The sequence below is a fragment of the Grus americana genome, chromosome 5 (assembly GCF_028858705.1).
Source record: "Grus americana isolate bGruAme1 chromosome 5, bGruAme1.mat, whole genome shotgun sequence".
Classification (NCBI taxonomy): Eukaryota; Metazoa; Chordata; class Aves; order Gruiformes; family Gruidae; genus Grus; species Grus americana.
In genome coordinates this window covers 68,232,959-68,249,347 of record NC_072856.1, presented here as the reverse complement: position 1 = coordinate 68,249,347, position 16,389 = coordinate 68,232,959, and the positions used below count along the sequence as shown (strand labels likewise).

General features: G+C 38.2%; 1 protein-coding gene across 1 annotated transcript in view; it reads left to right on the top strand.

Annotated features, from left to right (window-relative positions):
- KLHDC1 (kelch domain containing 1) overlaps nt 1-16,318 on the top strand; it is a 30,486-nt gene extending 14,168 nt beyond the window's left edge. The window contains exons 8-13 of the mRNA XM_054825823.1: nt 4,256-4,314; nt 9,394-9,506; nt 10,286-10,358; nt 14,540-14,624; nt 14,959-15,011; nt 15,333-16,318. Of these exons, the coding sequence (XP_054681798.1) occupies nt 4,256-4,314; nt 9,394-9,506; nt 10,286-10,358; nt 14,540-14,624; nt 14,959-15,011; nt 15,333-15,507 (558 nt within the window). The 3' untranslated portion in view covers nt 15,508-16,318. The remainder of the gene's footprint in view (nt 1-4,255; nt 4,315-9,393; nt 9,507-10,285; nt 10,359-14,539; nt 14,625-14,958; nt 15,012-15,332) is intronic.
- Nucleotides 16,319-16,389: the final 71 nt, after the last annotated feature.

Below are 16,389 nucleotides of genomic sequence, written 5' to 3'. Positions count from 1 at the left end.
GGTTGGAAATGCCTTACAATGAACATATGCCAACTTCATCTTGGAAAGCTGCCATAACCTAAACCCTGTATTCTCAAGTACTTGCAAATAAAACAGTGTAAAATTGCACTTTGTTCCTTATCCCCTGTTTTTCATGCTGTAAAAGCTGTACTCTAATGCAGTGTTCTTCTCAGGGGAAGTCTACAGTTCTGTTACAAAATGGCTTACTCCTGCTTGCTCAGACAGAAACCAGACATACAGATCGAGGCAGGTTCAGAATGGCCACGCAATATCCAGCCAGTTTTCAGTTTGAATCACCTCCCACAGCTGCAGGAAATGTTTTTCCCTAAGTACCTTTTCAGAGCAATCAGAGAAGAAAGTAACCACAATTGATCCTGTTGATTCTTACTATTCTGTGTTATGTGGCCTTTCAGTACAGGCTCATGATCTCTGGAATTGTTGCTAAAGCCCCACTTCTTGACTGAGAGAGAACTGCACACAGTAGTTTCCAGAGCTGTAGGTTTGGACAAACTTGATTTGCAAACAACTAAGGAAATAAAGGGATATTTAGAAGAGACTGAAAAAGTATCTGGTCTTACTTAAATCTTGTGTGTCAGGGTTAGCTGTGCCAGGCTAAGTGAGCCCTTTGCTTCTGCTATGGACTTGCTCTTTGGTGTCTGCTGTATAAATGAACTCTTGCTTACCACTGAATCCCACTCCTCATTTAGCAAGTCTGCAGACATGAGGGGGGAAGAAACCTAGGTGTGAAAAAGTAAACATGCAGCTCAGGACCTTCTGGCCTGCCCTTTATTTCTGAACACTTCCTCAGCCTTTAAAGCTTTACTCCCTCTGGCTTTTCGTTAGAAGGGCCATCTCTGTGTGGTGCAGAGGTCTTCACAACAGCAACAGAACAGCACTGAGTTTTGTTTCCAAGCTAGTTAGGGTTGCCGCACTGTGCCTGTTGCAACTGAACTGCTTTGTAACTCAAGCTAGGATTCTCATGCAGCCTCTGAAAGTGAAATTGTTGGTAAACTGGAGCTCACCTATCATTTCTCCATTGTGCTGTTGCATGATTAGATGTGCCCTAAGAGGACATGCCCTCTGGCTTCTATTTAACTCTGGCTATTTGACTACAGGATTCAGAAATACAAGAAGGCTCTGATCTGAAAAGGTTTTTCTCTTCCTCAGGTAGCATCAGCTTCCTTAATAACCATTTGCTAAATTTCAGTGAAACCACTTGGGAACAATGTCAGAGAAGAGGGAAATTTTGGAAAGCTATATTTAATTTTGTAGGAGAGCAGCAAGTGTTAATTTTCACCTTAGTGATACTCTATTACTGATTCACTTTCTATCCTAGAAATAAATGGAAGGAAACTCAGAAAGGTTAGGGAACATTCAGTGGGACTTGAGGAATTAATGTAAGTCATGAAACAGGAAAGGAAAGCCAAAGACATCAGAAAAACACTACATTTCCTGACAACAGGAGTAACTCCTCCCCCCAGGATGAAGTCTTGCATTTCTCCATAAATTAAGGAGCAAATACGGGGTTGCTCTGCTCCTCCTTTTCCTAGTTCACCATAATACAAATCTTCCCAGGGAAAAGGCTCTACAAGGAACCAGAAAGGGCCAGGAAGTGTCATGAGGCTTCTCCTATTCATCTTTCTGGGAGGAAAGGGCACCTTTTTCCAAACTTGGAGCTAGAACTGGTAAAAGAAGATGATGATGATGATGATCAAAATCAATTGTACCAGGAATCATTTGAAAACAGGCTCAGAAGTATTATGTGGACTCTGTTCCTCCAGGTAAGCCCCTGAAAAAACAGAAATGGGAGAAAGTGGGAAGGAAGGAGAGTTAGTGCAAAAGTTGATGCAAGTCTCATATTTGATTTAAGTGGAAAGTTTTCATGTAAAGAATGACGAAGTAATAAAGTCTTTCCAGCAGCTCTTCACACATCTGATGCCTTAATGCATGCATGTTTATGTTTCCTGTTATCCTTTCTGCCACTGAAGATCAGAAGATACATTGAACTGCAGTTCTCTTACAAAAATTTGAGCTGTAATAGCTGTTTGATTGTAAATCTCAGAATGGAGAGCTGTACAGAGTTTACTGTAACAGCAGTGAGCTGTAAATATGTCACCTTAATGCCTTTCATTGTGCTAGAAAGCTAATCCTGAGACAAAGCAGATCCTGGTTAATGTTTACTGGCCTGCACATAAATGAACGTGCCATAGATAAGTAGGATGTCTAAGGAGTCCTTGTAGCTCAGAGGAAAATGCAAACCCTCTTAAGAGGCTCAGTGCTTTTAAGCCAATTAAGAATCATCTTGGGATTGTCAGCTAAATTATTAAATATAGTAGGTAGCATTGAGAAATCCATGAGAAACTGCAAGAAAACTTTGCATATGGCAAGTGATGATACTATAAGCTGACTGTGTGCTTTACAGTTTCCCAAATGAGGGTCGGGTAGAAAGGCATTTTCATTTGTTAAAGATATGTTAAAGGACTGAATCTTAGGCGTAAATGTTCAAATGCTACTGTGTTTTGAATTCAAAATGAGGTTGATGTAATTATGCATCTGTCAATCTGTTGAATCATGAGAATTTAAGATTATAATACATTGATTTCCCAGGGACCGAGAAACTGAAAACTACTCCATCTTCTGCCTAATGCCTAGGAAAGGAAAGTCAGCGAGGAGGTCTTGAACAGGATCTTCTTGAAACCTTAATTCCCAACATAACAGCAACTTTCTTTCTTCCCTTTCTTTAATAGATGTCTTCCATATTGAACTGTGTTATTCCAAGATGATTAAATGTTTTTAGTTCTAGAGGCCAGGATGTTGCTTTTTCCCTACCCTGCCCCTAAGTGTCTAGCTGTGTACAGGTACAGCAGAAGATACTCAGTAATTGCACTTTGCTTTTTGCTTGTATAATTTGTTCCTCATCTCCTTCAAAGCCCCCTGAATGAGTAGGAAACTGAATAGACTTGTCATGGAAGACAGATCTGTTCTACTAGCTGTCAGTTGGACCACGCTTTATTGTTACCTTTGCCCTCTTGCAGGGATAAAGTTTCTCAGGCAATGCACAAAAGCCTTCACGTTCTGCTTTTCTTTAGCCTGTTGGCCTCTCTGAAGGCATTTCCAAAATGCTAGTTAACATTCTCTTCCGTAGGACAGAAAAGGGCTAACACGTACTTGATCAGAGGAGGCCATAGCTATCCTGAAAACCTTACTGTTTCCTGAAATACCCTGAGAGACTTTCCATAGCTCTGATGGACAGCTTTGGAAGTCTCTCAAACTCACTAACTGGCTGAGTTCTCAGGGGTAAAACTACTCCTATTCTGACTTAAATGACAAGTCTAGTTTCTGCCTCAAAGGATCTGCAAGCTGGAGAAAGGCTTATTCTAATAGATCTATGGACTACCCTAGGAGAAAAGAAATTGTAAGGTAAGGCAAGATATATTTCCCTACTTCTCAGATATTGTTTTGTAGTACCTAGGGGAATCACAAGTATCAGTCAAGTGTATTGTGAGCCATTGAAAATATTGCTACAGTCTAAAGCAAAGAAATTCTTTCTTACATTCCCCCCCTTTATGTTTCTAAGGCAATTACTTTCTTCATCTCAAAACAGAGACAGATATGCAAGTGTATTGATTTCCCATTGTTCTTATTGACACATTTTATTATTTTTATGGCAAATGCTAAAGGGTTATAAAACCTTGTTGTTGCTAGTAGTAACTTTGTGAAAGGGCTTGTCTTCTGGAAAAGAGAGAAAAACACAGGTGTGATGAACTTTTTGTGGGATGTCATGTACTGAGTACAGCACCTACTAGAATATTTCAAGGAATAAGTGACCAGGCAGGAGGATCCATAGTTCTGATCAGAATGCAAAGAACAATAATGAGAAGAAACTATATGTAGAGTATTATACTTTCTGCAATTACCTGCCATGAATTCTATGGATGAAAATTGAATATATCTGCAGGAACCGAATATCACATAGTTCTTCACTATTAAACTACTATTAAAGGCTACAATTGGCCCCATACTGCCATTGCATTACTGTAAATATTCCTGACAGTTTTCTGAGAGTTGCCCGGGCTTTTTGAGAAGAAATGCTTTTCATCTGCCACATAATAGAGAGTTGTTTTAAGACACATGGGTGCAGTTTTCTTCAAAATATTGTTACTTGGAATATTCTGTCCTGGGAAGGCCTTGCTGAAATACTTTGCTCATTGTTTGCTTAATGTAACGCAACTGGGATTTTATTTATTTGTTTTAGCAAACTAGAATGAATGATTTGCACTGCCTGAATTTAGACACTTGGACTTGGTCTGGAAGGTAGGTTTCTCTCTATAACACTTAAAGTTGAATGTAGCAGATTGAAACATATTGTTAAGTAGTTCCAGTGCTAATTTTGTCGCTTTTCCAAGAGGAGAATGGGAGTTTGGGGACTATTTTAACAGCTGTTCTATTGTGATTTCAATTTAATTTAATTTGATTTGATAGTGGTTACTAAGCTTTTTCTGTTCTGCACCAAAGCGTTGATGATGCTATTTTAAGCACAGCATGTAGTGATTTAACATCCTCATTTTCAAGGCAAGTACATTTATCCGTATGGAATTTTCGTTTTGATGTCATTTTGAATACTGTTTTTACTATCTATGTTTTGCTCGTTATAGTACAGAATGAGGAAGGATCTCCTCCCCTCCAAGATAAGCATCTTAACAATTTTTTAAAAAATCAAGTAAAAAGCATGACTTAAATATTTCAATTTAAAACTAAATCAGGTATTAGTATACTTCCTAAGATTTGCTTGTTTGCATGTAGTATTTATGATAGTGCCTACTACATGTGTAGAATCAGTGGATGTATTGTTAGCTGATAGACAAACCAGGAGATAAACAGTAACTGATGGGTGATAACCACTGTTCTGGTCCTATTAGCAAGATAACCTAATAATAATTTCCTAAAAGACCATGAAATACACCTTTCCTGAGTGTATGTCAGTCCCGATCCTTCTCCAGGTCTTTGTGTTTCATGCACCTATGATGGGCATCTTTAATCACCTGTGATGCTGCTGTGATCCTGCACCAAGTGTGTTCCTCTGAGCTGAGAGCAAAGCCAGGGAGTAGACACGGTCCTCCATCCGTTCTTTCTTGCTGCTGATAGCAGCAGGACAAAGAAGTCTCACAGTGTCCTTTCAAAAAAACTTCTCTTTGAAGATTTCATTAATTAGCAGTTATGATTAACTCGTTAGTTTAATTCCCCTTTTTCTTTGCTGGTTAATTTTAAATTAACAATGTTCTACCTAAATGATAGCATTGTCCCTCTTAGACTGTGAACTTTACCTGTGAGTGGATTGATTATTCAGATTATTGCTTTAGCTGCTTACTTTTTAATGTTGCATGAGCGGTTGCTGTTCGGCTTGCTTTTTATTGCTTTGAAAAAGGAAACCTGTGACAGTTGAGTGACAAGTCAGTGAGAGGAACTTCAAGCCCCGAAGGAGGGGTGTCAATGTCAAAGTTTTGTCTTAAGTCCTCGTCAGCCAGTGTTCCCTTTTGTTTGGGATATGAAAGCTAATATTGAAGGCTTTAAAAAGTGTTTTCTGTTCTTGACCTGAATACAACAGGCTGATTTTACATATATCCTTAGACTAAGGATGGTAATACTAAATGCAGCCATTCCTAAAACCTGAAGATTGTTCCAATTATTTCTGTGTTGTTCAATTATTTCTATATGTGATCCAAGAATAGCTTACCAGACTTGCCTATGATTTAATGTAGATTCAGATCATTAGAAATTTAGGAGCCTACCATCCAGCCATTCTATAGCACCTCTGCAAAGAGTCTTTGAGAGACTGAAAAAAGATATTTGAGAGACCAAAAAATGAGATTTAAGAGGTTTTTTTTAAAAAAGAGTCTTCGCAGAGTGTCTGCCACTGTGGTGGCACCTCATGGGAGGTAAAGTGTTCATATTTATTCATATCTAGAGGGGTAACTAATCAAAGACTGGTATTATGGGAAGCTTCACAGGCCTGAGCACTGTTCTTCCCTTACTAAAGTGACTGAAAAATAGAATTCAGACTGTCATTGATGGAAGAATTTAGATTAGCCATTGTCAGCTGCAGATCAGGGGGGAAAAAAAAGAGGAGTGTTTTCCTAGGGCTAGATTGTTTTGTCCAAATAATTTATTTGTGGCTATTAATTATCTACTACAGTAAAATCATCTCGTATTACCAGGCCACCTGTCAGCATGCACAAACATAGAATACCTCTTAGCGTGATTTCATCTCCTAATTAGAAGAGGAGCAAAAATCAATGCATGTTTCAGGACAATATCAAATTAGTATTTATATTTTGACTCCGGTTTACAGTCTGTCTTTGCACAAACTGTTTGGAAAATTATTTCTGGCTACCCACTTCCTTCCATAACATCAGTAGTGATGGCTGTATTAGAAATTGGGCATTTGTAGGGATCATCTCCAATATAAATAACTTGGTCCCAAAAGTCCCATGGTTGCACACAGACTGTAAAATAAGAGAGAGAAGATGAACAGGCTGGGGTGTTTTCCTCCCTCTCCTCCCTCTCCTCCCTCTCCTCCCTCTCCTCCCTCTCCTCCCTCTCCTCCCTCTCCTCCCTCTCCTCCCTCTCCTCCCTCTCCTCCCTCTCCTCCCTCTCCTCCCTCTCCTCCCTCTCCTCCCTCTCCTCCCTCTCCTCCCTCTCCTCCCTCTCCTCCCTCTCCTCCCTCTCCTCCCTCTCCTCCCTCTCCTCCCTCTCCTCCCTCTCCTCCCTCTCCTCCCTCTCCTCCCTCTCCTCCCTCTCCTCCCACTCCCCCCTCTCCTCCCTCTCCTCCCTCTCCTCCCTCTCCTCCCTCTCCTCCCTCTCCTCCCTCTCCTCCCTCTCCTCCCTCTCCTCCCTCTCCTCCCTCTCCTCCCTCTCCTCCCTCTCCTCCCTCTCCTCCCCTTTTTTTTTGGTCTGAAATTTATATAGCAGAGCAGTGCTTGCTGAGACCAATAAAGTTACGTATTGAGAGTGTGAAGTAAAGAAAATCACTCTAGATCCTTGGATTACCAGTAATAGTTTTGAATAGGTGTAATCAGACGATCCATTTCCAGCTGAAAACTGCCTCTAAAAAGCCCTAGTGTCATTCAAGTATTTTAAGGGGAAATTCCTTCAGACTTGTTTGCTGGTAGAGTATTTTCTCATCTAGGTGTTTCTTGCAAGGAACCTTTCCTTTGTTCTGAAAGTTCTGATCAGATGATGAATTAAAAATTGGGCAGAATACAGCCTTTTTGAACTTGGTAACAGAATTATCTCAGTAATTCCGCAGCTGCAGAGAGATTGCCTTTGCCCATGTGAATTATCACTAAATAAGACTTGGAGATTTAATACAAATTAAAAAGTTTGGCTGTCTGAGTGCTGCTGACCAAGACTGGAGGTTATTTGAAGTTCTTCTGTAAAGTACAGATCTCCCAGCAAGGACTTGCTTTGTACAGTCCTACATTCAAATTCACTTATTGGACATCCTCTCGTAAAAGAAAAATTCCAAAGGCAATGATGATTTTATTTAAAGCCCCATAGCTTTTCATTAACGAGTTACGTCAAGTTTTTTTTCTTATTCAACTCTATGCAAGTTTCTTAAGGAATTGCATGATATTAACCTACTAATCCAGCAGTATCTTCCAGCATGAGATTGCAATATTTATTTTAGTCGCCACTACCCAGAAGTTACCTCTCCTTCCCTGAGCTCCACTGACCTGTTATTCAAAATGTTCAATATTATGTTATTTCTGTTACTTTGATAATTTTTTGTATCAGTAGCATGAAAGATTGGAACATTATCACCCATCAGTATCTGGTATATATTTTTCTAAACATCAGCTCCGGTTGTATCTCAGCACAGTCTGCCCCTTTGCCAATTTTAGAAGCGTCTTATACAAGAGTTGTGCAAAGCAGGCACTTAAACATTGTGACTTGGCTCCAACTTCAGTGCCAAATTTAGTAGGACAGTTTTGCAATCACTGTTTAATTAGCTATGATTCTTCAGTCTTTGCTTCCAGATGGAGAACTGCTTGGCAGTCACCAGTAGTGAAAGTCCTCTAACCGAACTGCAGATGCCTGTATTACTCACCCTAGGCTTCCTCTGTGCACAGTTAAGAGAAACAGGCACTTCTTGGGCATGAGGCAACTGCTGCTAAGGCAGACATCTGAACTAATCACGAGTTGTGCTTTTCAAGGACCTGTTTCTCTTCATTGATTATACAGGAAATATAGGTGACTCTCTCTGCAGTGTTCATACTGTAGATTGGGCACACATCTGTGTATCTTACACTCACCTCACTTTAGCAAGGTGGAGGAAAAAAAAAAGTAACTGGTTCTTTGAGATACAGTCTACCTGGATTGAACATTCCCTTCTTACTCGCTCTGGACAGTCTCCGACTAAGATTTTGACCCCACAAGAGAGCTTACAGGTGTTTACACCTGCTTTTTCCATCATCTTTCCAAAATGAGGACATACCGAGTATGCAGTGGCCAAGATTCTTTGTGTCTGACTTTAGGTACTTCGCAACAGGAGTTGCCTCTTTGCTTAGTATCAAGCAAGTAGGTGGGCTGATGCCCTCTGGAGGTCCTTACTCTTCTCTGCTGACTCTGTTGGGATCCTCCTGAGACAACTGTACACCTAAGTGCCTAAAGTGAGATGATGTGAATGCAGGCTACCCACTATAGGTAATCCCTTATCTTCAGGTTCTTTACTGTTAAGATTCTCATCTCAAGCATACCTAACTGCAGCTAAAATGAAATCAGTATCAAATCTGTATTTTTGTAATATGAGCAGATTTTTTGGAATAATAAACCTACACCTGTTTGTACATAGGAATTCCACTTTTGTAAAAAGCTTACCTCAAAGTTTGGGTGACCCACCATTGTGTTAAAAGGCACAATGTTTGAAGAGGTAGTAGCTTTTGGATAAAAGGAAAGCCACAATCCTTGTATCATTTAAGATCATTTTCCTAGGAGTACAGACCATAGCCCCTCAGGATTCATTAAATTTTATCTCAAATAACTGAGCCTGTCTACCTACATGTACTGTGCAGTTTATTTGAATATATTTCTTTGCTGTCCTAAGTGCCTTCAGTTGTACATTAGTGGCTTTAGTGATCTTAACAAAACAAACAAAATAACAAAGCAATGCTGTTGTCCTTACATTTGATATTTATGTAACTGATTGTTCAGAGAACAGTTACTGCAAGAAATTACTTTGCTTAGAGAGTAAATTCAGATTGTCTAAGTGCAGCTTTGTCACTGGGAAAATATCCAAGCTTGTTCTAGGACAAACTAAATTAACTATTAAATTTTCTGGCAGGTTAATTTTCAGCATTCTTTGAAAATTTGTTTCTGTTTATTTGTTTCACCAAGAATTAATATCACTGGAGAGAAACCAAAAGATCGATCCTGGCACACGTTGACTCCGATAGGAGATGACAGACTTTTTCTTTTTGGTGGACTAAGTTCTGATAATGTTCCTTTAAGTAAGTAATTTAGAAATTATCATTCTATTGTGCACTTCAGTACTAACCTCGTGCAGTGTGCACATTTGTTGTCTTTCTCAAACTACTTAGACGTAAATCTTGTTACAGTATTTTCATGGCACTTGAGCATTTCTCTAGCTATATTACTATTTTTGTAGAAATACAGGAGCACGTTGTGTGGTACAATGAGAATGTATGATAATAAATCTTTCATCAAACTGTCTATCATCTGAAAGAATGAAGGCAAGACTTGCACACATTTCAATATGAACAAGGGGTAACTTTTGATATCAATAGCAATTGCAGGGAGAAGATACAAATAATAATGTCAACATAATGTAGATTTTTGGATGAATAACAAATCACAGCTACAAAATGTTAAATAGGAAGTAGAATAGTCATCTTCTGAGTTCCTTTTCTAGAAAAGGCAACTTCTTTTCATGAAAAAATGTGAAATGAGTGAAAACAGTTTTGAGTGTCACTGGGATATATTCCACTGGGAGGGAGTGATTTTCTGAATACATCCAAAAGGAAAAAAGGAAATGTATTTTAATTCCGGATCTTGATGCAGTGAGCTTTCTGTGGCTGAATGGTTAAGTTAAATTACAAAGACCGAAGAGATGCGAGTTAATGTAGGGATGATGTTACTGTTATCTTAATATAATGTGCTTTTAGAACACAGAGCTTTTTGTATAAATGAAAAAGGTAATACTTTGTATAAATAAAAAGGTAATACTTTGTCCCAGGAAAAAGTACTGATGTGTGTTCTTATATTGTAGGTGATGGCTGGATTCACAGCATTACCACGAATGGATGGAAACAACTTACCCATTTGCCTAAGAGTAGGCCTAGGTATACAAAACTAGATAATGTTTGCTGAAATCTAGGCATTTAAAAAAATTAAGTAATTTTAAATTATTGATCAGTATTTTTAAACTACATTATAACAATATTTTAGAAAATTAATGCAGTATGATTGAATAGTTTGCTTTACTAACTTAAGTTCCTTCATACCTGATACAGCATTATTACTTTCTGTATTTCTTGTAGCTGATGCTTACCTGCATTAAAAGATTTTTTGTGATGAAGGATCTGGGTGTCCAACTAACCTGGTGTTCTATAGCCAGATTATTTTATATAAGAGAATGTATATTATATAACTTTTGAGGAATTAATAACCTCTGAAAATAACAAAAGTTGATTAATGATGATACATTATTAGAAACATGTGGGAGACAACCATGAAAATATTGATGCACCTCTCAGGGTTCAAAAGTATTATAAAATACCTTATTTGTTTGGGTTTTTTTTTCCTGAGCAGAAGCAGCTAATTATGATTACAGTTTTGCAAAACCAAATTTAGTACTAAATAGCACAGTAAAGGATGGTGGAGTTTTATTATTTCAAGGACTTAACTGCCAACCAAAAAGGACCTAGTTCTAGAACGTGTGTTGTTCATCCTGGCAACAACACTGTCTCCTCCAGACTCTGTTCCCCTTCCCTCTCTAGTTTAAGAATACGGAAAAAGATAGATTCTTTCTCACTAAAGAAAGCAAGTTTCATGTTCTGAATCAGAAGCTGCCATGCAAACAGATGCTTGCTGTATCAGAGCAGAGACTTTTATTTTTAACAGTGTTTGAAGCATTCTCTGTATTTATAATGTAAATACTATTGAACTGATTTGTGGTAGATAGCAAATACTCAGTTTGTCATGGAATTCATTCTATTTGTTCACCCAGGTACTCTCAGCACAATTTTCTATCATTCTTATAGCATAGTGTACAATTCTGGTCTGGCATTTGCATGCTTCCTGTCTTACGTTCTGTTTCCTATTACTGAAATGTCTTTACCTGAATTAATTTTCTTCATGTTTTATGCTATTCTAGGGCATCTTTTATATTTAAAAGCACTGTTAGACCAAGTTTTCTGCTTCCTTATGTTTCTAACTCTTTCAAGCCCAAATAAACTTACACCTTAGCTGTATAGAGTATTTTCTGTCTTTTTATGATTAGTGAACTAATACACGAAGGGACCAATGACTGTCTTAAATAGCAAAGCACATCATTAGCAGTCAGGGATCATGCCTGTCTTTGTGTTCAGTTTTTTACATGGATGGTCTCGTACAACTTAACTGCTGAGGTGGACTGCCTCGCCTTGTGTAATTATTTTTACTGGTGCATCATGAGAAAGGATCAGGAAAGGACAGAATGTGCTTTTTCTACAGGCAGCGGCCCAGGGAGCTGCAGCTCAGCCTTTACTCTGCATTTAAGCTGGAGTAACATTTGCATGGTCAGGCTGGATGTTGGGAACCTGTGACTCTGGAGCCCCAAGAGGCTTTCAGGCAATTCAAGGGCAGATCCCATACTGGGCTACAAAGTGGAGCTGTCACTTGGCTGTGCTGGCAGAGGCAGAGCCACCTTCCTTGCTGCAGCAGAAGTGTCAGAGAGGGTTCCTGAGGTTGACACTGCTAAATTTGCTGGGGACTGCACTGCACAGGCAGCCCCAACCCTCCTGAGAGAGCAGAGCTTTTGGGTCACATGCTGACAAGAGTCTTGGAGCTCCCACAAGTCCAAACATGTCCCATGGTTCTCCACCATCTGAAGATTTTGGTATACAGTTTGTAGGCTGAGGACAGTTTTCTTTCATTGACCTAATTCTTTATTGAACTAAATGATCTCTCCCCTTTAAAAAAACACAGCAAACCTTCAGTAACCTTTTTCAGAAAGTCTTAGCAACATGGATAAAAGGAGCCATACCAAGAGTCTGTCTGTATATTGAGCTAGTTTGAGTGTGAAGTACGTACTTGTACCGTGATTGTATCCCTGTTCTTACACAGGATTACTGCAGGATCTCTGCAGCTGAAATTGTTTATGTCTGTTCTATTGCTCATATGACTTTACAGCAGGACTTATAATGCACTGGCAATAATATGTATATGTGTACTTCTTTTATATATTTGTATTTTTTTATAATAATACATGGTATATCACACATGCATTAGTGTATTTTCCTGATGCTTCTACAAAATTGATTCCCTCCTTAAATTTTGTAAAGAATAATTTCGTTCAACCTTCATTTTTAGTAATGTCTAAAAAATTGTCTTCCAGGTTACAGATCTGTGATTCTGTATTGGTAGAAAATATTTTTTTTCTTTCTGTCCAACAGTTGTACTTCAGCTAACATTTTGCATGCCAGGTTAAAATAGAGAACAAATTGTGTGTTTAACTTACAGATTCCAAGTGTTTTCACTACTATGTAATTCTGTTATTTTAGTTAGAAGAGCTGTGTAAAAAGGTTACTTTGATTCAGCATCTGTATGATTTAAATAACATGCTTTATTAGAATGTTTAGGTGATAAGTTAGAGCAGCTGTGAGAGGACATAAACTCTGTCAGTCTGTAGAGAAAGCATCAGGTTGCGAGCTAGGATGTCAACAGAGTCGAGGCAGGAAAGGCTTCCCAGTGTTCCTCGGTGATGAAGTCCAAGCCAGAGTTTTCCTAATGCAGATAAGGCAGAGACAGATCTAACTCCAGGTATGAGGAAGAGAAAAGGTGGGATACAGTTTAGCCTAAGGAGAAGGGTGAATAATTACTGATGTGAATGGAGTAAGAAAGTGAGAACGTTTCCTTTTGCATGAAAGTTGTAGTGGTGTGTATTTTTTTGGTTCCGTAGACTTAAAGGGCCAGAGCTCTGTGGTGATAATCATCTTGTGATACTGACTTCAGTGGTGATGCACCAGTAGAAAAATTAGAGATTTTGATCTGCTAACATTAAAAAGTAAATCTGGCAAGGTGTAGCTGCTGAAGTAGCAGAATCTTTGTTAAAGCAAGATGTTACACGTCAGGTTTTGGTTTGGCTTGGGGTGTTTTTTATACCATATGCTTTTATGTGCACAACACAAAACTTGCTTGTGGGCGTGATGTAAGTAGCTGACACACAGAAAGCGATCCCCAGGAATCTTTGGGGGAAGCTTAAAACTGAAACAGGATAACTTGTGTTCCGAAGCTCTCATCCTGGTGTTCAGGGATAAGAGTCAGTACTGAAAACCCCACAACCTTAAAGCCCTTAGAACTGTAGTTCTGAATTAAAGAAACAGTGGAAAAATTAAAAAGAAAAAAAAAATAAAAGCTGTTCTTAGCAAAACCTTGTTTTGTATAGTTATTTTCTAAAAATTTTCCACTGTAATGTTTTGTTGAAGTAGTGATAAATAAGACAAAGTATATATAACGAGAGTATGGAAAAGTCGAACAATGACAAAAATATATCAGTCTGTATGAATGTAATCATTCAGCAAGATTCTCATGAGATGGATAGTCACATTGCTCTCTCCTTTTATATTGTGAAAGAAATGAGTAATATATTTTAAGATACTATTTTTTACCTCTAAAGACTTTTAAAATAATGTCTTTGTCTTGGTTTTCTAAGAAGTATGGGTTACATTATTGTGCTCTGTGCATGCATGGCTGCCTCCCCTTCCCATGTACATTATGAATCAATTGACCCATTTCAGTAATTTTTGAGAAAAAATTAGGAAGCTCAGAGATAGTAAATCCCTACATACTCTGTGCAAATAAATGGCCAAGCAGAAAAGAGAGATTCTCATAATCGCTTCACTCCAGTGAGCGCTCAGTTCTTATTCTCCATTCTTCCCTAAGAACGGAAGGTCTGCCTTGAGACCCAAGCTGATAAAGAACAGGCTTTACTGTTTCTGCAACTCAAATACAGTATTTAAAATTGTAAAATTCTTCTGGGTAAGTAGTGAGGCCAGTAAGACTTCAAGGCCCTGTGCATAAGTAGTGGAATCACAGGATTAGAAAAGTGACCTTTCCATTTTAGTTAAAAGGAGATTATGTCCTTTGAAAAGAAACTTGAAGAATGGAGGAGAGTCTGTGAGGTGAAGAGGTGAATATGCAAGTAAACGTACATCTTCTCTGAAACCCTTAAAAACATGTCGGGTTTAGATTTGTTTTGCTGGTAACACACAACTGCTTGTTGTTACGTGGTCACTAATGCTATTTATAATTTTATTTCTAGATTGTGGCATACAGCCTGCCTTGGAAAAGAAGGAGAAGTGATGGTGTTTGGTGGAAGCAAAGATGACTTGCATTTCATGGACACAGTCAGTAAACTGAATAATGACATCCTAGCACTATAGTAATTAAAATTGAAATACAGTTGATACCGTTGCTGATACTGTTGGGTTCATTCATATCATATGGTGGTGCGAGATGTGACCTTAGGTGTTCTTGGAAAGTAATTTATGAGGGGTTTTTCCTGCCCTTGTTAGGCTCATGAAAAGGAATTTGTTATTCAGATTCTTTATAAATAATTATTTAAATATTCTCAGTTTTAAATTATGCTTGTGGTAATAAATGTTATGTTAATCTAGAAAATAGCAGCATTTCTGAGATAAGCTGTTTGTCATTTTAATGGTTCTTTTTTCTCTTGATCAGGGTCACTGCAGTGACTTGCTGATATTTCAGACTCAACCTTATTCGCTCCTCAGGTGAGTTGAGGTTATTGGCACAAAGAGTCAGGCATAAGTCGCTGTGGCACTGGGCTTTTACACGTGGGTTTTTAGCCATGTTCTCCTACAGAGGCAGGCAAAAGAGAAAATTGCTTCCACAGTAAACATTTGAAACACGCAATGTGGCAGTCCGTAACAGTTTCAACACTGGTCACGTCTAATACTCTCTCCTGCACGTGCAAGCACGTGTGTAATGAACATCACAAGCTTTTATTAGATGTCAGGTTTTGTCTTTAGGTTATAGACCATTTACTTAAATCTTCCTTTATTTCTTCTCTCTTTCCGTTTTTCCTTCTTCAGGTTGTGTCTTGACTGCATTGGTAAAAATGCAACTCTCTTAAAGAATCAAATACCATGCTTGCCATCGAAACTTTTGCAGCAAGTGCTGAAAAAAATAACCTTCTGGGCTGCAGTTAACCACCGGCAAGAGAAGAAAGCTGAAACCGAAAGGCAAAGTCAACTAAATACCACATGAACAATGGCAAGAAAACTGTTGAACACTTTGGTTTATTTACAGCGTACAAGCAAAGTTTTTTGTTAGTGAACTTTACTAATGCTACAGAACAACTGTATGTTAAGCTGAGTTTCTAAGTGAAGTTTGAGAACAAAGAAATCCTTTTTATGGAAGTCTCTTTTGTTTTCTGCATTATAGAAAACTGATAAAACTTCATTTGTATATATTGTTAACTTCTGCTGTTGTGGTCTTAATGAGGCAGTCCATACAACTTGTTCTTTTTGAAATGACAAATGATACAAAATGTTTTCCGCTGGATAAAATATGGCTTAAATCTAAAATCTTATTACAGCCTTATCACATCAGCCTTTCTGAAAAGATTAAATAAGTTCAATGCAGTTTCTTTGGAAGATTCACACTTAGTCTTGAAAAAGGCAACTAATTTGCTAACACCACCCAATTATTATTTGATTCCACCAGGCTCTGTCATCTGACCATTTAGTCAAATGATGGAGCTAGACGTCTTACTCGAAGTAGGAAAATCAATAAATTAACTGTGGGACTTGAAGAAAAAGCTGCAGTGAGCAGCATTACCGTTTGTATAGGAAAGCTTACGTGCAGTTCATAATATGGTTTTACTATGGTTCTGTAATCAATGAGTCCTTTTTGAAATAGGTTGTATATTGTACTTTGGATGTGTAAAGTTTATATTTAATTTGTTTAAAAAAAATGCTTATTTATTGTTTAAAAAGAGCATATGTAGTACTTGCTATTTTTCCGTTTCAAATACTTAGTTAACAGGAGCACAGTCATTAAAATTTTATAGAGACTTGAATCGAGACCAATTTTGACTAGTTTTTGACAGTTTTACAATCTGCATAACTTCCTTAATTGGGGAAAGGA